The sequence below is a fragment of the Gadus chalcogrammus genome, chromosome 14 (assembly GCF_026213295.1).
Source record: "Gadus chalcogrammus isolate NIFS_2021 chromosome 14, NIFS_Gcha_1.0, whole genome shotgun sequence".
NCBI lineage: Eukaryota > Metazoa > Chordata > Actinopteri > Gadiformes > Gadidae > Gadus > Gadus chalcogrammus.
This window is the reverse complement of record NC_079425.1, coordinates 8,116,970-8,139,615: the sequence shown is the minus strand read 5'-3', so window position 1 is coordinate 8,139,615 and position 22,646 is coordinate 8,116,970. Positions and strand designations below refer to the sequence as shown.

General features: G+C 44.8%; 1 protein-coding gene across 1 annotated transcript in view; it reads right to left on the bottom strand.

Moving 5' to 3' along the window:
- Positions 1-22,646, bottom strand: part of LOC130403319 (CUB and sushi domain-containing protein 1-like) — a 295,164-nt gene that overhangs the window by 74,596 nt on the left and 197,922 nt on the right. The window contains exons 16-25 of the mRNA XM_056607623.1: positions 20,128-20,249; positions 19,257-19,329; positions 17,764-17,902; positions 16,737-16,924; positions 16,256-16,444; positions 13,674-13,790; positions 12,865-13,080; positions 12,210-12,398; positions 10,353-10,522; positions 3,387-3,543 (exon numbers count right to left, since the gene is read on the bottom strand). Coding sequence (XP_056463598.1) covers positions 3,387-3,543; positions 10,353-10,522; positions 12,210-12,398; positions 12,865-13,080; positions 13,674-13,790; positions 16,256-16,444; positions 16,737-16,924; positions 17,764-17,902; positions 19,257-19,329; positions 20,128-20,249 — 1,560 coding nt within the window. The remainder of the gene's footprint in view (positions 1-3,386; positions 3,544-10,352; positions 10,523-12,209; positions 12,399-12,864; positions 13,081-13,673; positions 13,791-16,255; positions 16,445-16,736; positions 16,925-17,763; positions 17,903-19,256; positions 19,330-20,127; positions 20,250-22,646) is intronic.

Here is a 22,646-nt window from a genome sequence, read left to right as displayed (position 1 = left end):
CAGGATTTTGCTTTCGGTCAATAACAGAGAAGGTGAGATTTATGGCTGGAGAGTGTTTGGGGTGACACTCCCTTACACTCTGCTCTCTGAAGCCTACCATCAACACCATAATACTGATATCAAGGAGGTCTGCTACCTGATCTGGCCAGCTGTCATTGTCACTCTCGCCCTTCCATTACATCTCCACTGTTACAGAGCATAATGTGCTACTTCCTCTGCCTTAATGACTTGCAGATTAATGACCGTCTAATGGTTTTTTCGCCATACCTGCAAAGATGCCGTCTATTCATCTACAGCCCTCCATCGGTCTCTCCTTTCATTGATCCAGCCGTCCATTCACCCATCCATCCATGCGTCTGTCTGCCCATCCACCGCTGATGAAAGTCTTTCACACCTTCTTTTAATGACTTGCAGATGAATGGACTGCTAATAGCTTAGTTGGCTTCGACAACAGATGGTTCCTGTTCCCTAATGCATTTTTAACCCCGTTAAGGTGTGTTTGTGTGCGTGTGTGTGTTGACATGCAGATCCCCTCTACCTTATGAGGCTTGGTGGTAGTTTAATTAAAAGGTGGAGAGAGACACAAGCAGTTCTTCCTTAATGTTAGAAAGAGAGCTAAAGAGCGCAAGATTCCCTAACTTTCTCCACCATTGATGGAGTGCATTTTACACACCTGTGATTGACAGGCAAGATTGATTCCCTGAACCAATCAAGGAAAAGATGCACTGATTTGTCAGTCATTAGCAGGGCACGGTGTATTAGTTAAATTGTCTCATTCAGAGGCAGGCGCAGTCAACTCAAAATGTGTATTCCCACAACGCACAATGCGCCGATGGTTGGCTATGCTATTTTTCCACAAATTAGGCTCTAATAATAGCTTTTAACTAATACCTTCAGCACCTTTAAAAGTGTATTTTAAAGAATCAATACTGCTCATAATCTAACTGCTCACTACAAAAGAAACAGGCCCTTGCTCAGTTTTTGGGTGTCAAGCAACGAAGTTGCGAGACAACCTATTGTTTTTGTATGAATTCCTATTATTATTATTCAGTCATGGGAGTCTATGGCAGCCCATAGAACGCCTTGGTGAAAAGTTGTGAAATTTTGCACACTGGTTCAGGACAGCCCCATTAGCCCATCAAGCCAATTTCAGGTCGCTAGCCCAACAGCTCCAGCGCCACCAACAGGTGAAAGCTGCACATGCATTCATGTTTATAACTTTCGACCCATTCATCCAATATTCAAAAACCAGGTATCATTGGATTCCTTGAACCAAGCCGAGTTCAACGCACCCTATGACGTCATATTGCGCCATGATGAATTTTCCGCCATCTTGGTTTATGTCCAAAACTGTCAAAACACCTCTACTATCACAAATTTTGCCTAATCATATCGAAACTTGGTAAATTTGACCTTCAGCCTGTGCTTGATAAAATACCTCAAACTGCATATTCAAATTCAAAACCACCGAAAAAAATCACAATTAGGCCAATTTCTCAGCAACCCATTGACATATCATAACCAAACCTGGTACATTGATCCATGACCTCATCATGGTGACAGTCAATGAATTTGGTGACCGTTGACCTCTAGGTGGCACTGTTTTTTATGTCGATGTGTTTTGACTCCTCTCTCTTCACACTCAAACTTGACGGCAAAGCCACCTAACAGGAAGTAAGCCTGTTCTCAGCAACACTTTAACATATCATAGCCAAACTTGCTAAATTATGTCTAATCATCATGAAACTTGCCCTATTTGATTTTCAGAACAAGCCGAACAAACCTGCCAAACACCTTTTCTAATTCCAAACCGTTTGGCCGTGACAGCCAATCAAACTTGACGGCATAGCCGCCTAACAGGAAGTAAGCCTGTTCTCAGCAACTCTTTAACATATCATAGCCAAACTTGCTACATAGACTCATGACATCATTCTGGGGACAGACAAATAATTTGGTGACCTTTGACCGCAGGGGGACGTCAAACATAAATGACTTCATTTACCATTCCGCCCACTTACAATATAAACTGTAATTCTAACTGCATTAGATGCTTCGTGAATCACCTCAAGAACGGATGCTTGTTAACATTGTGTCTCTGTTAGGGATATTGTTCCGAATACCCCTATGTATTCATCTCATTTGTTCTGACGGGCAGAAGATAATGCGCCCTTACCTCTAGGTAGGGTCATTTCTCCATTTGGTAAACATTGACGCGTACTCGCATAGCGCTAGTTATGTTCATTCCACCACCCGTCGTTATTACCGATTACTGAGACGGTCATAATGTAGCCACCTAGCCGATTACCTCTGTCCGGCAGAATTCGTTTACCGATTACCGAGAAGGTCGTTATGTAGCCAACCAGCCGATTACGTCCGTCCGGCAGAGATAGTTTACCGAGACGGTCGTCATGTAGCCACCGAGCACCCCCACCCCCACCCCCTCCCCACCCCACCCCACCCCACCCTCGGGGTCTTACAGCGCTAACCACTGTGCCCCCTGTTGCACACTCTTTCGGTACAGGTGAGAAAGTAAATATGGAACAAATATTTCTTATCCGGGATTGCAATCACACTCGTTTTCTATTTGCATGCAACTGGTGTTCTACACGCTTGTCATCGTGAAATGATTGCCCACACAAATGGAAAGCGGTTGGTTATTCTTCGTTGTTGTTGTTTTTGGATTAATTACAAAAATGTGTGAGCAATTGTGAATTTACGCACAGCAACTCTCAAAAAAAAGGGGAAAACATTCAAAAGTAATCTGCAGTTGTGCTCGCATCCGTTTTCATTAGCTCCGGCATGCAAAACAACTTCTCCATGAGAGATTGAAGAACTTTGGAACAACTCCCTGACTGGCATTTGCGACTCTTTATTCGGGCAGGAAGGCCTTTCTTCAGAAGGCTAACAAGTGGAAAGGAAAAAAAAAAAAACAGGAAAGAAAAAGGCAGAAGTGCCACACTTCAGCACCGACACAGCGTATTATACTGAACCACCACACCAGACAATTTCCCTGTGCTGCCATAGCAACCTGGTTTTGGCTGCTGCTAAGCTGAACTTCAATGAGGAGAGCCTGTGGCTGTGTGAGATCTGTACCTCGCCAGGGCCTGATGACTCCAGCGCCAAACCCTGTCTGCTCTGTGACCAGAAGAGCCACTACGCCACCATCGATTACCCATCAAGAGTGGGGTTACAGAATGACAACAGCAGCATTGGCTTCCACCGCGGGTTGTATGGAGAGCTGATGAGTGGGTAAAGGACATCTATAGTACCACGTTACCTTCTATTTCCTAGCAGCGCAGTCGTTTTCCCAAGGTTACTTCCTTCGCTGTTTGAACCCACTCTCGTGGCATAACAACAGTAAAGTCATGTGTAAAACGGTAACTCACTATTGTACGTGAGACGAAAGCCCTGATTGGTTCCAGAGGCGTTGCTGTTGAACTCCAACGAGAGGTCGTTGGACGTGCTGTTGAGGACAACACTCAACATGTCGTCACGGGTGAAGTTGCCAAGAAGACGAGAGGAGCTGTTTTCCCCGTCATACACCTGTGTATAGAAAACACAAAAGACAAATGACAAAAGAAGATAAGTGATGATACCAATAGTATACCAATCTTTATAACAATATTATAACTATTACAGCAAATAAAGTGAATTGAAAGGTGAATTCGAGTGCATGGATCCTTGGTAGGACATGGTGTACTTTGTACTTGGTTCGTTCAAAGCAGGTCGAAGACGCCATTTATTGTGTGTGTGTGTGTGTGTGTGTGTGTGTGTGTGTGTGTGTGTGTGTGTGTGTGTGTGTGTGTGTGTGTGTGTGTGTGTGTGTGTGTGTGTGTGTGTGTGTGTGTGTGTGTGTGCGTTAATATGTGGTCGCTTGCAAGTGTGTTGTCTGAACACTCACCAAGAAACGGAGACAAATAAGAAGTATAATGAAGAAAGAAAAAACAGCAGAAGTGAGAGAAAGTAGTAGCGCAATTCAGATGACAGCTAAACAAGTTTCTAATTGCAGAGTTGCCCTCTTGCTTTCCCTGGTGCACTCTCTCTCTCTCTCTCTCTATCACCCCTTTCCTTCCTCCAGCCTCTCTCTCTCTCTCTCTCTCTCTCTCTCTCTCTCTCTCTCTCTCTCTCTCTCTCTCTCTCTCTCTCTCTCTTGCTGTTGCTCTCTGTTTCTCTCTCTCTCCATCTCTCTCTCCTCCTTTCTCTCTCCCATCCCCTTCCCTCCCTCCCTCTTCCCTCCCTCTCACCCTCTCCATTTCCCTGTCTCTTTTTAAAAATCAGTATGGTTAATGAAAAGCCCTGCAGCTCATAAATCACAATGTCACCATCTGCCACCCCCCCCCCCTCCCTCCACACCCCATGCACTCACCTCCCCCTCACCCTCCAATAGAACAACTACCAACCCTTGGCATTTACAAACATCTCCCCCCATCCCCTCTACCCTCACAGATCCCAACCCCCCCATATACTACCAACCCCTGGCACTAACACACCTCTTTCCGCCCCAACCCCCACCATGCTCACAGCGTAACAAACCCCAGACTCCCCATTATTTCCCTCTGAATTAAGTGAAACGACTGTCTGCTCACTGCCAAGGCATTTAATAGTCGCCGTTTGGCCATTGGCAATATTCTCCTAGACAACAGGGGGCACTAGACACAAAACGGACACACGGAAAACTGCAGTCGGTGGATACTGTTTCTGGAGGAAAGGTTTTCCGTGTTGTTATATAAAACATGGTTGATCCTGAGATGGTCTTGCCCAATGCCGAGGATGATATCATGTGCAGAGTGCCAGCCATCTCCTTCCATGGATTTTGCCCCCATTTGCGCATCTCTGTACTCCTCTGCGGAAGGGTCGTAAACGTTGTTTTACGGGCGGACAATCTCAAACAACTGCTCCTCAAATGCGTCCATCTTGAATAAACAACAAACTGAAACCCTCAAATCACATCCATCATTTGAATGAAATGTTCGCACCTTCGCTCCGCGGAGCTTCAAAATGTCAGAGGTGTGCAACACGCGACAAACCGCCGCTTGAACGACGCGGTGCTCGAGGGCCAGGATGAGGTCATTTCTGGTTTCGTGCCACGGCACGCAGTTCATGAACGGCGACTGCAAATGGGTTAGGGCCGCCTGAGGGATATTTAGCAACACATAATATCAGCGAAGTGATACATGATGAGTTAGTTTAGCCAGACGGACCCAGGGATGAACATGCACAAAACGTAAAAGGGATCGTTGGCGGTATTCAGTATGAATTCCAATCAATCCTCAAAGTGACAAAAATATCCAACACTAAATCGCATTCATGCGGTGATATTCCAGGGGAATTGTAAACCAAAAATGACTATTCATTTAGAATCCCTGGCAACAGCATGGCATGCCGGCTTTGTGCTAATAAAGCCCACCGAATGTGGATGGAATGAGCTGTGATGTATCATGCCTCTGCATGACCTTCTGGTGTAATCACTGGGTCTTGTATATGTTAGACCCCCCAGCACCACCACACTACACCCCCTCTCACTTTTCCCCTTTTCATAACTTCCTCTCTCTCACCCTATATTCCACTAGATCAATGCATCTCTCTCTCTCTCTCTCTCTCTCTCTCTCTCTCTCTCTCTCTCTCTCTCTCTCTCTCTCTCTCTCTCTCTCTCTCTCTCTCTCTCTCTCTCTCTCTCTCTCTCTCTCTCTCTCTCTCTCTCTCTCTCTCTCTCTCTCTCTCTCTCTCTCTCTCTCTAGTAATCATTCAATGGCGAAATTATAAAACTGGGGATCACTCAAGGTTCTGCAAAGTTCACTACTCCTCCATGGTCGGTACAACCAGATGTTCCCAGCACTAGAAAAGGAGCAGGGACACTGCTGTCTTTGGAGACTTCATATTTATGAGTTTCCCAAACACAAATAAACAGGCCATACACCTGACTGTATCCAATCCATTTTCAATGGACAGGTCTTTACTCACTCAGAAACAGGTGATTGCTTTTCTTGATCTTTACATCAAAGGTCCCGCTATTAGGTTCTGCATCCTTAGCAATTGTGACGACTCTGACCTCTTTTTGAACATTAATCCTCAATATCTCCAATATAAACCGCTAATTGATGGTCCCTACAGGATGTGGTATTGTTATTAGTTTTTACAGCACTTAAGTAAGAATTGTTCCGCTTTCAGGAGCGTGGCATTTTACAATCTGCTCTTTTATGGTCACACAGTATATACAGAGAGACATATGTTATGAAAATTGCAAGTGCAGACAAACAAATGGAAAAGCTTAATGAACTGATTTGCTCAGCTTTTAGGTTCCTGGATAACTGGAGAGTGTTTTATCTTCCCAACGGTTGATTATTCGGCTGTAAACCAAAGGGATATCATTATGTACTGTATATATGCTTTCATAGTCAGGTCACTAAAATATTATTACAGCAATTAAAGGTAACGTAATACTTGCATTAATGTAAGGGAGAAATATAGAGACATTTAGTATTTAGTAGTCATGGGAGTGATGGGATTAGGAAATATCTAAGTGTGAATTGAAAATTATATTATTATAATGACAAAATTGAAAAAATATGACCGTAATAAAAGCAAAATAAATTTTCTGTCTCATTAGTATAATTGAATACCTACAATTGTACCTCCAAAAGCGCGCACGCACGCACACACGCACGCACGCACGCACGCACGCACACACACACACACACACACACACACACACACACACACACACACACACACACACACACACACACACACACACACACACACACACACACACACACACACACTGCATCGTAATCGTCTCTCCTGGCTTCACTCAAAATCCGTTACTTAATATAATTTCAAAATGACATCTTCTATTTGTCCAGTGACAATGTTAACATTTGGACCAATCACGTCGTAGCGTGTTTCTGCTCCCACTCATATAAAGCCCATATCAGACTTTCACACTCTGGTTTACCCCTGTTGCACAAACCAATCCAGCCTTGAAGGATCCAATCACATTTCAACTCGGATATATTAACTGTTTCAATTCAAAGTGGAGTGTATTGTCGCAGAGAATGTGTATGCTCTGAATGCCATGTTGTGTGAGGTGAAGTTATGTGTTGTCCTAGAGATTCTACTGAGCCCTCCAATAATGCACACTAAGCCCACTGGCATGGCCTTGAGGATCTCTAGCAGCCGTCTGATTGGCCCGAGTGTTGGTCTGTTGGATCGCCTTCTACTCTAGCTCTGACACAGCTGAAGCCATTTCACTTGATGACAAAAAAGCAGTGTGTGTGCGTGTGTGCGTGTGTGTGTGAGTGTGAATGTGTGAGTGCATGCATGCACTCATGTGAGTGCATTCATGCCTGTTTGCATGTGGGTGCGCGTGTGTGTATGTATGTGTGTGTGTTTGTGTGTGTGGGTGTGTGTGTTTGGGTGTGTGTGGGTGCAGAGGGGCTTACATGTTAGGCTGTTGGACCCCATGGTTAGAGTGTCCTCTTTGTTCTTCTGCCCCCAGAATGCAGTACCAGTGGGAAAAGAAGTTAGGTCTTTGTAGACCAAAGAACTTCCTGAACATAACTACAAAGAAGACTTTTATTTTTTATCTCGTCAAAGATTTCAGTTGTTTTCTTTTTTTGCCAAAAAGCCCTAGCATTTTGTTTAGCTCACATCTTTAACCCCCACCTGAGTTTTATCCTGCACTACAGATAATAACATGCTGTGAGGCCAATTCGGTCGTAATCTAGGTTATCTTGTTTCAATAAACTAAGTGCTGTGTTAATGCCAACCATAATATACGATACCATACACGACTGCACACAAAACAATCTTGAACGCTATCCTGCCCCTAATAATGGGATTTAATATAAAAATAATAAATGGTTCATTTCAGGGCAATACGGAAAAACTCCACCTAACAAGATAAAAAATCTTAAAACCTGCATTTAAGACTAGCCATTCAAATATCATGATGTATTGTAGCATCAAATGTACCATTCAAAATGAACAAAACCACAAAAAATGGGTACTGCGTACAATACTATGCATTACAGCCCTGCTTTATTGAAAAAAAAAGCCAAAAAACACAGATAAACACACAGATGAATCAGCAGACTGCATCTTATAACTAAAAACGGTATTGTGCACTCTGTTGATTCGTGATATCTGTCTCTATTCTTCTCGCATCATTTCATAGTATTTTGCCTGGGTAAACAAAAGCTAGCTTGCAAACATATTTATATTGTTCTTAATCACTGGGGCTTTCAGAGCTTAGCAGGCAACCCTATAACAGAGGAGAATTAGATGACATGACCGAAAACCCTTAGCCCTCATTTCAATAAAACAATATTTGCTCTGAGGTTACTGGAGAGAGCCTCTCTAATCAATAATATAGGGACTAGATTAATGCTATATTCAGAAATTAAATATGTTCACGATAAACATGACCTGCTACAATATTGATCATTTCTCTAATATTGTCATATGTAGGTACGATTTGAATTTGCTATAGGGAAACAAGCTGGAATGCATTAAAATTGAAATTGAAATGTGGTCGGTCAAATAAGTGTCCTCGATACATTAAAGATGCTATACACCTACATGGATGTATTTACATTTCAAAACACATGCTAAGCTATCATATCGGAAAATGATATGCATAGCTCCACACTTCAGTTCACAGGATGTGAGTGAAAACCAGCTAGGGTTTGTTGCCCTCATCTAATTGCTATTTACATGTAAATCCCACAAGTCACTGTCTCAATGCGTGCCATTGAAACAGTATGCAAATAAGGGCAAAGGGGTTGGGGGGAATATTTCAGGGTATGGCAAACGGCATTATCTGTAGGGAGTATAAATGAATACCTTGAGGGAGATTCATATCTTAAATATATTTTATTAAATCAAAAAAAAGATCCCAGCGGGAAACACTCCCACCTTTTGCAACCCCCGTTAAGTCAGAGAGACTCCCCACTAATTCCACTGATGCAATCTAAACACAGACAAGCTCAGAGAGCGCTGAGGGCCTAACGCTGATAGAATACTCTAACCGCACAGTGTCTTAACCATGCCCCAAGGCGCCGCGCTGCTAACGCACACAAAGCGGAGGGGGGGGGGGGGGGGGGGGGGGTACTTTTAAGCTAGCGCTGGTGGACCCAGTGTGACTGTAAAACAGCTGCAAAGATGCTTCCTGACTAGCAACGAAACGCGGGCAGCTGCAGCCGCTCACACGAGGAAGAATTATGAGCCCCTGGAAGATTTGTGGCTTTCTCTTTAGGTCAGAGCGGCTCCACCGCACATGTCAGCAACCGTTTTATGCAAACCCATCAATGAATGAATATAAATCGTGACAGGTCCTGTGGTTAGCATTTATAGCTCCGCGGCAGATACGCAGGTCCATTGTAAATATCAGTGAAATAGGCCTGTGCGTGAATGGCGTCCTCAGAGATCATAGCTACTAACATGGCTCCGTGCCTTTAAAGAGACCCTCCTAAATGTCAACGCTTACACAATGCTTTATTTTTCCCCAAACATGTTAAAGCGAATAGCTTACCATCATAATCCAACTTCTGTGTGAAGCTCTATATGCTCTTGTGTATATGCTCTTCCCATAAGATTGTGCACGGTGTATTTTATGCTTCCTAGAGAAGTTGTGCTGCGGCTGCTTCAATGGGTGAGCCTCCGTTTTTTGGCCAGATCATACGGTTCAAAGCCCCAAAATAATTGATTGATTATACGATTGCTTGTATTAAAGTAAATAATGAGATATGTTTCAGTCTTTGTAATCGAAGTCTGTCAAATGTGAAAAGGACAATTCCCACTGTATTTTTGCTAGGTTTATTGTTCAGGAGTGAACAAAGATGGAATAAATTACTGAACGAGTGAATGAATGAATATCAGAAGAGATAACAGCCAAAGGGGATATTAACATCACTATTGTCAGCTGTCAATCATTGTCTATTAATCCCAGAAAATAAACATGACTTTTCTAAAGGGAAAAAAGTATGTGTCTCTGTGTGTGTGTGTCTGTGCGTTTGTGTGCCTGTGTGCGTTCGTAAAGCATTTATAGATAAAGCAAGTCTGTGTGTGAGGTGTGTGTGTGTGTGTGTGTGTGTGTGTGTGTGTGTGTGTGTGTGTGTGTGTGTGTGTGTGTGTGTGTGTGTGTGTGTGTGTGTGTGTGTGTTCGTATGTGCATTTATAAATAAAGCAGGGGTGCGTGTGGTTTCTGTGTGTTTGTATTTGTGTGTGTGTGTCTGTATGTGTGTGTGTATGTGCATATAAGTGTGTATGTGTGTGTGTGAGTTAGGGTGTGTGCGTGCGTGCGTGCGTGCGTGTGTGTGAATGTGTGTGTGTGACCATGCGTGTGCACGCACCTTCAGATAGTCTCCATCTTGCAATCCAAAATTCTCAGCTGTCAGTCTGATTCCTTGGCCCGTCTCCGTGGTGATGCGGTAGATGCACTCATGGTTGTTATCGTAGTTAGAGGGGAAATTCGGTGAGAGCAAGACGCCTTCTGGGCCTGTCGCCGAGCCCCCACACTCAGCTACGGCGGAGGAGGAGAGGAGGGAGGGAGGGAGGGAGGGAGGGAGGGAGGGAGGGAGGGAGGGAGGGAGGGAGGGAGGGAGGGAGGGAGGGAGGGAGGGAGAGAGAGAGAGAGAGAGAGAGAGAGAGAGAGAGAGGGAGACGCAGGGAAAACACGGATCAAAATCAGTGCAATTCCACCTGATTATCTTCTGTCTATCTAATAAGCCCGAACGTGGGTTGCCTTGTGTGGAAAGTCTCTCTCTCTCTCTCTCTCTCTCTCTCTCTCTCTCTCTCTCTCTCTCTCTCTCTCTCTGAAATGTGTGTGTGTGTGTGTGTGTGTGTGTGTGTGTGTGTGTGTGTGTGTGTGTGTGTGTGTGTGTGTGTGTGTGTGTGTGTGTGTGTGTGTGTGTGTGTGTGTGTGTGTGTGTGTGTTGTTTTGTCTTAAGTGGTTGAACAGATAATTGATTCAATAACATAAGATAAGACAAACAATAAATTAATATATATATATATATCTATGAAAGAAAAAAATGGGAGAGAGCAATTCAGAAGGACCGAGAGACAAGGAGAAAATGGAGCCAGACAAAGGAGAGGACTGAAATGGAGACGAGAACGAGGTGCACATTATGCAAATAGAGGGAGTAAGTAAAACAAGACAAGAGAGGGACAGATAATGCCTTAATTATCTTACTGGGTAAAAGCTAAAGCGAGACGAGCAGAAACAGCCAGACGGATAGATGGACGCATGGGATTGAGAAATAAAAGGGGACATAAAAAAAGGAAAGGAGGAGAGAGGAAAACAAGACAAAACCATGGGGGAGAGGGGGGTAAACTGATTTGTTGAGTGCCTGTCAGTGGAGCTCTCCTGGCAGAAGGTGCTTCAACAGCATTATTGACTCCGCGCTTCACTCATTTGCTTTCCAGGGCTGGAGAGTCACTCCAGCCAAAAGTTGTTAAATTACCACCAGCTACCAGGAAAAATTTGGTAAATTACCACCAGCTACCAGCCAAATGTGATGTAATGAGATACGAAATAGATCCCAGCCAAGGAAAGTTCCCGATGGGGTCCCCCCTCAATGCTGCTGCTCCGGCCTATAAAGCAAATTCCTGGTGGATACCGCCAGAGCGAAGGAGGTAATTCATAGCCTTACGCGAGCTAGTTCAGCTAAGCTAGTCCCTCACAGTCTATTTTGAGGTTTGAAGAGGGACTAACAACACCCTGCCCAATAGGATATGGCCATCAGGAGAAGCAGTTAAAGAGAGGTCCATCTGCACCTGCTACTGTTCATAAATACAGTCTCTCGTCGCTGTATTATCCACTATCCCTTTGATAAGAACTGATCCTCATCCACTAATTACAAATAACTCAATGACTCATTGGGGCCAAGTGACACCAGCTGCCTACCAAAGGTTAGTGGCTACCACCGCGACTCCAAAGCCGAATAGTAGTGTATGAAATTTTGTTAAATTTTTGTTGATGATTTGGGTTCTAATAAATGTCAACTGTAATTCAAGCATTTGTTGCTAGCAAATGTGTATACTTTAAGACAAATAAGACATTTTGGTTATTGGCTGGAGCAAGATAAAAAAAGTTTGTCTGCTAGCTGGCCACCAGTGTGCTAACTAGCTAAACAATGTGCTAACAATCCTTTCCCTCTGCTGCTGACGTTGTCTACACATAGGCAACGTGTCTTCGAAGTTCTTACCTATGCAGCGTGGTAGCGTGTTGCTCCAGACACGTCTGCCTCCTCCCAGACACGTGATCTTGCTGTCACCCTCGAGTCGGTAGCCATGGAAACAGGAAAAGACGAGCGAGTCGCCGACTTGAAATCGGAAGCCCGTCCTCCTGCTGAACGCCGGAACCCCCGGATCCTCGCACGGTTCCAGGTCATACTCTGGAGGAGGCGTAAACAAGCATTAGACGGAATACTTAACTACCATAAAATATATCGGGGGTGTTTTTCGAATGAGCATGGTTACACTTGAGATCTTAACAAATCTGCCTCAAGCAGGAAATTGACATGTCTTATCATAAAATCTGATTTCTTGGTGAATGTGATAGCATCGTCGTGACGTCGCATCACTACGGCCGCCATTGGAGAGTAGAAGTGCTATTGGTAGCAATGGTGTTTTGGTAATTGTTAAGATATTATCATGAAAATGCTTGTCATTATGTGGTGACCATATTGTTTATGAAACTGCCACAGTGTTTCCCATGCTGGACGTTGCAAAAAAAAGTTGGTTACGGTATATTCCGATTTATTTATGATTTTACAATGCTACAACTCAAGTCATAACAAAATGGCTATAAATACTATTATGCATTCAGATGTCGAAACATTATAATCCAAATTCCCCTACCTGAGAAAGTTATGTTGAATCCCTCGTAACTCATTGAAAAATCCGATATGAATCGTAGTTGAGCGCTGAAGTTCCCGTAAAGACCCGCTTTGACACTAGGAGGCAGCACTGAGCCCGTGAGTCTCGCCACGGGGACAAGAAAGTTTCCATCCTCGGTGATTGACAGGTAGTCATGGTTCTCTTCCAAATGGAAAGTGTGGAACACGAGGTGTACTCCTGCCAAAAAGAGTTCAAGATAGGGGTTCACGACAGTCATACAAAGCATACAGAGTGAGGTGGGCTCACAGTATTTGTTAAAGAGTATTTTATTTCCTGACTGGAAATTAAAAACTTCTACCAAAGCAATTTTTTTCTACTCTTGACTTCTCCTCACCTCTTCTTTGTCTCCAAGGCTCATTGTGGGATACAGCAATTCACTCCACACTAAACGTGTTTGTGTGTGTGTGTGTTTGTGCATGTGCGAATGTGTGCTTGAGTGAGTAAGTGTGTGTGTGTGTTAGTGAGTTTGTGAGTGAGTGAGTGTGTGCATGTATGTATGTTTACCTTAATGCATGTGTGCATGCTAACAAACTTTCCCTCAAGCTTGTGTGTGTGTGTGTGTGTGAGATTGTGTGTGTGTGTGTGTGTGTGTGTGTGTGTGTGTGTGTGTGTGTGTGTGCTTGTGTGTGTGTGTGTGTGTGTGTGTGTGTGTGTGTGTGTGTGTGTGTGCGTGCGTGCGTGCGTGCGTGCGTGCGTGCGTGCGTGCGTGCGTGCGTGCGTGCGTGCGTGCGTGCGTGTGTGTGTGTGTCCGTGTCTGTGTCATTTCTTACCTTTTCCATGTGAAACCTCAATGGTCCAGGTGCAGTTAAGAGAGTTGGGGTAGAAGTCAGGGAAGCCGGGAGAGAGAATGGTTCCCGTTTTACCATAGAAGTAGCCGCCACAAAGAGCTGCAGAAGAATAGGGGGGGGGGGGAGCGTGAAAGAGAGAGAGAGCGAGAGAGAGAGAGATGGAGTGAACGAGAACGTGAGAGAGAGTTAGGAGAGAGAGATTGAGATAATGGCTGCCACAGACATAATCGTTTGGTGGATGACTGAGTGCTGTCCGCCAATCACGGCTAAAGAGAGAGGTAAAGAGACACAAAGGACGGGAGCGAGACGGTGGACAGTGCACAGACACTGGGACAAAAGCGCAATCAAAGAAAGGTAGAGAAGGAGATAAAGAGCACAGTGCTATTGTATACGGCCGGTATCAAATGCAATAAGTAGAAAATAAAATGGGACACAAGTAAGTAATGTACTGAGAGTCTGTGCAATACTGGATCACATAAAAGCGACAAGGAAGTTTGGCCACCCTTTGTTACCCTTCTTTATGATTTTGTTTTGCTGTATTTATCTCTCTCTCCAACTCTCTCTCTTCATCTTCGCCCGCCCCCCCCTCCAACCCCCATTTGCAGAGCGGGATTTTGCACTGCAGTGGAAGAGTTGAGGCTGAGATGATTCAGTCTCTCTTTATCTCTATATCCTCCTCTCTGTTTCTCCTACTTAAACAGGACACTGTCTGACCCTTAATGAGGAGAGAGTTTAGTATGTATCTATAAATGTGTGTGTATGTGTGTGTATGTGTGTGTCTGTGTGTGTGTGCCCGCGTGTGTGCGCGTGTGTACCCGTATGTGTGTGTGTGTGTGTGCACGCGTATGTGTGCGTGTGTAAGCATGTGTGTGCGTGTGTGTGTCCAATTTTGTTCTGCTGCAAATGTGTGTGAGCTGCAAGTGAAAAGCCGTAATCCATGTACTGAAAAGCTGAATAAAGGGCCTGCACCGACATTCTATGTGACACCTTTCTCTCTGGCTCCTGTGACAGTTTTTATTACAAGGCACAACGACAGAAGCGGTTTGTCTCTGGCGTGCTGACTGGTGCACTGTGACGATGGCAGAGAACACAACACCATGTTCAACATGTGGCCACGTCCTTTGAGCAAGGTCTTTGAAAGACGGTTAAACGTTAATACTCGATGGCCTGGATGGCGAGCCCCCAGGGACCGCTTTGACTCAAGTCTTTGCGACGCACGCTTTTATGTTGAAAAGTGAATCTCTCTATAGCCATCCATCCACAGCTCTTAAGGGAGCGGGACTTAATTAAAACAGAAATACACACACACACACAGACACACACACACACAGACACACACACACACACACACACACACACACACACACACACACACACACACACACACACACACACACACACACACACGCACACATATATATACATATAAAATGGGGTCTCGTGACAATCTGTTCCCATCATGTGTTTTAATGCCTTTGCAAATGCATTCCACGGGCTAATGTTGACTGTACGGCCACAGTGCCACTCAGCAATTACAGCTAGCTTAACAGGACTCCCCGTTGACCTGATTTCTATAGCTATAAGCTAACGCCGCCTCCACTGGAGTCGCTGCCGTCTGTATTGAACGCAACCAAAAAAGCCAACCACCGCGACTACCGCTGGGGCTGAAAGAGAGCGTAATTCCTCTGAAGCCGGCAGAGACACAGGAGCGTCTCTTCTTTATGCTGATGCGACTAAAAGAGGTTATTGACCTCAGAGCACCGAGTGGTGGCCATCCGTCATTATAATCCTCTCGGTTCCCTCCGATAACTCGCTTCAAGTAGAAATGTGCTTTGAACCCAATACCGCGGTTTACAAAAAAAAGTAGCCAAATAATGTGAGCAGCGCTTGCTGTGGCATTAATGATTGACTTATTGAGATAGTTTCTCCAAACTGTACGCTCAAATATAAATGTGACGGGGGCCTCGGGCCATTTGAGGGTTTTAAACTCCACTTGCTTCCGAGGGTGTTTAGGGGGCTGGAGATAGTGAACGGTCGGAGCCACCAACACATCGGTCTGGCCGCTCTCCTCTCCCTCTGGAGGTCTGCTCTTGGCGACATGCTCCGATGCTTTTTTCAATTTCCAACCTATCTGTGTGACGCCATACAGATTCGGCACTGGGTATCAGTGCATTCCTAATGTTGACGTCACCCATCTAAATATGAGGCATAGCTCTGGAAATGTTTCGAGACAAATTCTGAACTTTTTTAGCTGTGCGTTACTGTTTGTGTGTGTGTGTGTGTGTGTGTGTGTGTGTGTGTGTGTGTGTGTGTGTGTGTGTGTGTGTGTGTGTGTGTGTGTGTGTGTGTGTGTGTGCGCGAGTGTGTATGTACATGTGTGTGTGTGTGTGTGTGTGTGTGTGTGTGTGTGTGTGTGTGTGTGTGTGTGTGTGTGTGTGTGTGTGTGTGTGTGTGTGTGTGTGTGTGTGGATCCTGTGTTTGCAATTCTAGAGCTTGAATCAGAGAGAGAGAGAGAGAGAGAGAGAGAGAGAGAGAGAGAGCGAGAGAGGGAGAACATTTGTTACCATCACAACTAGGAAGAGCATGACTCCACTGATGGATTTTCTCGCAGATGATTGGCTCCTGGTCGCTGAGCGTGTAGCCGAGGTCACAGGTGAACGACACTTGAGACCCGATAGCGAAGCTGTTGCCCCGCCGACGGCCGTTTACAGGGATGCCAGGGTCGAGGCACGAGTCCGACTCCATCATCACACCTGAGACACAGAAACAACCCCAATCGTCGATGGTCTAGGCGTCACCGGGCACTGTGCAATGTTGCTCTCTCTAAATCGATCAATGTACGTGGCCTATGGGTTACAGACACACATCTTATCTCGCCACCTTATCTTAATTTATGTGTTATCTTGTCTCATATAACCCATTCAGTTCATCTGAAATTAAACCTAAATCGTATAACATCTGATCTTCATCTTCTATCTCCTCTCGCATCTTATTTCCCTTTCTTCCAACAGTCGATCCCACATCTCCGGCCTAAGTGTGCCGTACTCTCGTATCTGATGCTGAACCCGGCGGCCGAGCGGCTGTTGTCGGTGGTGAACAACAGGAAGAGGAAGTTGGAGGTGGAGATGAGGAAGTGAGGCGCTTGGGAGCCGTGGTACTCTCCGATCACCGGGGAGGACGTCGAGGGTCCGTCTCGGATCTCCAGCGTGTCGTAGTTGACCTCCGTCTGGAACCTTGGTGGGCGAAACGAAACCGAAAGAGTTAGACGGGGCTAACGTCTGGGAGCCAGCTCGGATGCTGGCTGAAGGAATGACCTCAGAATGACGATGAACTTAGAGCCTTGGAATTAAAGTTTTTGCATGAACCAGTGCTTAGCAGTGCGTGCGTTAGCATTCAACATTTTCACCAGTTGGATGACCCTGTCGTCATTTTGGAGTTAGGGTCAATTCCCATCTGTGTTCTTTCCAAAATAATATTTTATTGGCTTGGTTTTGTTTCATTCGACTAGACACTATGCTGCAGTTAAGCCTTACTTTACTTATAATTCTGCTGTTAGTGGCCACGATTTGAATGGTGATTTGATGATATCGGGTCTACATTGAGACAACTAAACAGGCTAAAGAGCGACCATGGAAAGAACCAAACCTGCTGCATTGTCTGAACTCCCAAGCCATCGTCAATCAATAAACTTATTTAAAAAGGTATGGCTAACATGTAATCTTTCTTTAGGCTCCAGGAGAGCTTTACCCCACTTTTGTCACCAGAAGTCACAGCGAAGGAAGCCTCACAATGTTGGGTGAAAGCGACTTGAACCATACACCATCGGCATATGCCTCAAAGCACACAGCTTCGTTTTGGAACGATGAGTGAATTTACAATAACGGTGATAAGCCAAATTCACACGGGTTTCCTCCATTTTCCACCGTATGCTCTACAGTGCTCTGCCGTCTCGGTGAGCGGGGAGAAAGCTCCACTCACCGGCAGACACTCCACCTGGCAGGCAGACTAAGTGACTTAGCGAATAAGTATTTATCCCAGACTCCACCGGCTCCCAAACAAAGAACTCACTTACCTGTCGAAGTGTATCTTCACCGCGTGATCTGGTTGGGCCTCGATCACCCACTGGCAGTTCAGAGAATCTCTGTAGAAGGACGGCCAGCCCGGAGACAGGAGGATGCCGTTGGGAGCCGTGAGGTGCCCTCCGCACGGAGCTAGGTCGAAAACATAAGATATTCATGTTATTCATGTTATTCAAATTAAGGTTTATAAGATATTCAAAATATTAGATTGGTATTTTCTTTAAGTAATCTGTGATTTGGAATAAAGCAGTCTCCCAAGGCAGACGAGTGGCTCGCGTGATCATTTTACGTGCTCCACCCAACATGTATGTACTTTACAAATTCCAACCCCATTCTGAGTAACCGGATCCAGTAATCCAGAACCCCTGACCCAAGGTACGTCTGCCAATCACGACACGTTGTTATGCTATGCATTACAATAATCGGCTGGCAGCCTTAGTTATGACACGCTGACAAAGGACTTTCAAGAATACAGTGTGGTGATTGGTCGAATTACCTTCGATCCGGTTCTGGATTTCTTTTGTTGTTTGTTGCTTTTACAGACGCTTTTATCCAAAGCAACTTACAATAAGTACATTTGTCATAAGATGTTGCTACTTAAATTACCGACGTGTAGGACGGAGCATTCAACACAAATCAAGAAATACCAAGTGGGGTCAGACATGATTAGTATATTTTATTATTTTACCATCTAAAACTATAATTCAACATTTCTCTTTCAATGATAGTCCTCGAAACAGTTTTTAAAACATGATTCCTGCTTATGTAAAGCATTATTGAGTGCACTGAGCCTCAAGGGTGCTAAATAAATAAGCCTTGCTTAGATAGTTAACTTTTGCTACAAACAACATACCGGTACTGCATCTAAACAATGGATTATTTTCTGCATACCAGTCGGCAACCCATCCCATCCACAGCTCCCAAAGCACTTCAGTGTGTTTTTGTATCCCAGCTGCCCGTGGCTGTGTGATTGGTTTTAAAAACTCGGTTGCTGGAGTGTAAGACTCTACAGTATTCACACCTGCATGGCTAAGGGCTGTTGTTTAGCATAAGGCCTACACACCGTGTAAGCCGTTTGGAGGTAAAGCACATATTTTGAATGCTTGGTTCCATCATGTCACGCTTTTGTGCTGAGGATCCCTAGTTTTGTTAAGTTAGTTGTATTTATTCATGTTTGAGTAATGTGATGCGGGCATAAATGTGTTGACTTTAACATTGCACTGCCATGAGGTAGGACCTTGGATAATAGTTTGAATCCAAATATGAAATATGACTTTTTTGACTGAATCAACTGCAAACCAACGTGAACCAAATTTAAATATAAATATATATGTGTTTATGAATGTGTATGCATAGGAATGTGTGTGTGTGTGTGTGTGTGTGTGTGTGTGTGTGTGTGTGTGTGTGTGTGTGTGTGTGTGTGTGTGTGTGTGTGTGTGTGTGTGTGTGTGTGTGTGTGTGTGTGTGTGTGTGTGTGCATGAGTACCTTCACATCGTGGTACCGCCGCAGACCACACAACGTTTCCTTCCTGAACGATGCAGGTGACCTGGTCCGACCCCTGTGAAGAGCCCTTTCAGTTCATTAATCTGTTGTTGTTGTTTTAACTGCATTCAGCATAGAGCAGCGTCCGTCACACACAACTTCATTTAAATAATCAATTAACCAATCAATACATGAATAGAAGCATCTTGTGCAAACGACCGAGAATTTAATTCTTATTTGTTCCCATGCTGTTATCATAGCTTGTCAAATCCCGCGGCTGAACTTTAAAAGCATTCTCACGCAGATGTGATCCGTCGATGAGTGTGGCATTAGCAAAAGGTGAGTGGGTTTGAAGAGGTTATTTAACAATCGATCAGCCGAGGCCGTCAAAGGAACGAACAACAAAGATCGGTTTAGAAGGATTGATTTACCGGTCAAGTCGGACGTCATCAAAGTTTGACAGCAGACATTTTATTGTATGACAGTCCTGCACTTGTGTGTGTGTGTGTCTGAGTTTGTGTGCCAGTGTGTATGTGTGTGCACGCCCATGGGCATTAGTGGGAAGTCGTGTGTGTGTGTGTGTGTGTGTGTGTGTGTGTGTGTGTGTGTGTGTGTGTGTGTGTGTGTGTGTGTGTGTGTGTGTGTGTGTTCCTGTAGGCATAGGTGTGTGTGCCAAGCATGCAGAATGAATCCAAACATGTGAATATCGATGAGAGAGAACCAACTACGGTGGCTTCTGCCGTGAGTCTCGAATGTAGTGAGGAATGATAATCTTGAGCCGAGGGAATTTTGGGCCCAAGCATGCGTAAACACAGGCACAAAAAGGAATCAGTGTGCACGCCATGCAGTGTGGGTTCAGCAGTGCGCATTTCACCTGGGTCCTGATGAAGCCCTGATCGCAGTGGAAGGCCACGGAGCTGCCGAGCAGGAACTGGTCCCCGAACCGCTGGCCGTTCACAGGCACCCCTGGGTCGTGGCACTCATTCTGGCCGAAGGCTGGGGGGAGAGAGACACAGGTATCAACTTGGGGATGCGTGTCCACAGTACATGGAGAGTCATATGTCTAGATGTTTGGGTTTATACATGAAGATGTGTATCCATACATGGAGAGTCATATGTCAAGATGGTTACACATAGACCTGTATTGTATTATATATGTATATAAACATGGCCAATTCATGATGTAAAGATGTATGGCTGTACTTGCACGTAGACATACATTCTGGATAACGTATGGACATACACATTGACGTTTATTATGTCAAGACGTATGCATATATGTATTCAAACAGATACTGTACATTATGTAGAGCCATAGACACATACTTTTTGCATAGACATATGCAGAGATGTATGTACACATAAACATACATTATGTATGTATTATGTATGTAGATGTATTTACACATAGACAATATACATATATAATGCTTAAATATGTGTTTATGTGTGTATATAAGTAGCACAGATAAAAGGGGAGATATTTGGTAAAAAGGTAGTACTTTAAGTACCAACGATCTTAATGTATTGTTAGTTTGAACAAAAGCATATTCTTGGAAGAAAAAGTCATCTAGAAGGGTGCAGCAAAATTGTGAGTGCTTATGTCAATGCATTGTTCTGGAATAGGGATCACACGATTGAAAAACAACAAAAGAGACGGACACAAAACAAATGAGAAGGCGATTGAAAATAAAACAACGTAATTGCAGTGTTGTCCCCGTGCGCATGACTTCCTCCCTGATTCAGAGCTGGGAGACTACCGTGATGTCAGTGTGGAATCAGCCCTGTCATGTTTGTCTTATATTATCTCCCTTGCAGAGATTAACCTGATCCCGCTGGATCACACACCCGGCAATTGGACACCTCTCAGGTTGATTAGCTACTGATGCGGAGGCAAGGGGAGCACCAGCCAATCAGTGGAAGACGGAGAGCGAGAGAGAGAGCGAAAGACATTGAACATAACTTGTTTCATAAACCCACGCCCACACACACCCCCACACGCACACGCACACACACACACACACAAAATAGCACAATGATGTATGTAGGTAGGCAGGCAGGCAGGCAAGCACACACACACACACACACACACACACAAACACACAGACTTATGTACGATATGGTCACATACTCGCATACACACAATCATGCACATTTGCAAACACACGCACACACACACACACACACACACACACACACACACACACACACACACACACACACACACACACACACACACACACACACACACTCTCTCAAACACCAAGGCAGATGCTGTGTCAGAAGCCTTGCTCTACAATCTTTTCTCATTTCAAAATGAATAAGGACAACATTGTGCTCCTGCTTTTGTTCCGTGAATGGGATGCGTTGCAGTGTTGATGGCTCCGGCGTTAACTTCACTAAACCTATAACCCCAATTAGACCCGTATTGGTTAGACCCATACGCGTGCTGCTCCGAGATATATACGCAGAGTTCTCTGCGAGGATCAAGTTGCTTAATCACTGTGAGATGAGAAAGATTAGATGAGCTCCCTGGTTCTGATATGGCTACATACATTTTCATCAAGATGGATTCAGTGCGCAAAATGGCTCTGATTACACTTCAAGGAGCGGAAGAAAATCACGGCCAAACAACATCAATTCACAGAATAAGCCCATGACAGAAATATCAAAGCAGTGGGGGGGGGGGGGGGGGGTGCGTATGTGTGTGTGTGTATGTGTGTCAGAAGGGAGGCAGGGGGGGGGGTAGTGGTTAGGGAATGCCTTAAATAACTGAAGCTCTCTGCTGTAGTAATGGATAAAAACAGCACAGGGATTGTAGCTGCACAAGGTGTGCGGGTCTTCAGAGACAGCTCCGGTTGGAAAACAGAGCAGTGGAAGAGAGTCTCGTGGAGGAGAGCCAACAGAGAAAGGTCAGACAAAGGGACAGTGATTGGGGGGGGAGGGGGGGGGATTGGGTTAATAAATGGCTACATGTGCGATGGAGGAAAATAGAAGAAGAAGAAGCGAACGAGAAAACACAAGATGAATAGAAGAGGACGGGGAACATCAGAGAGAGAGAGAGAGAGAGAGAGAGAGAGAGAGAGAGAGAGAGAGAGAGAGAGAGAGAGAGAGAGAGAGAGAGAGAGAGAGAGAGAGAGAGAGAGAGAGAGAGAGGGGTGGTGATGGTGGGGGGGGGGGTGGCGGGGGGGAGGTGACTGCAAAAGCCAAGAGAAAGCAACAATCCTCAAAACTCATTTCAGCTTTACACACACACACTGTAATTCCATTATGGTATCAAAGGTGCGTGCGCGTGTGTCTATGTGGGTGAGTATGTGACTGTGTGTGTGTGTCTATGTGCGTGTGTATTTGACTGTGTGTGCCTGTGTACGTGTGTGTGTCTATGTGACTGTG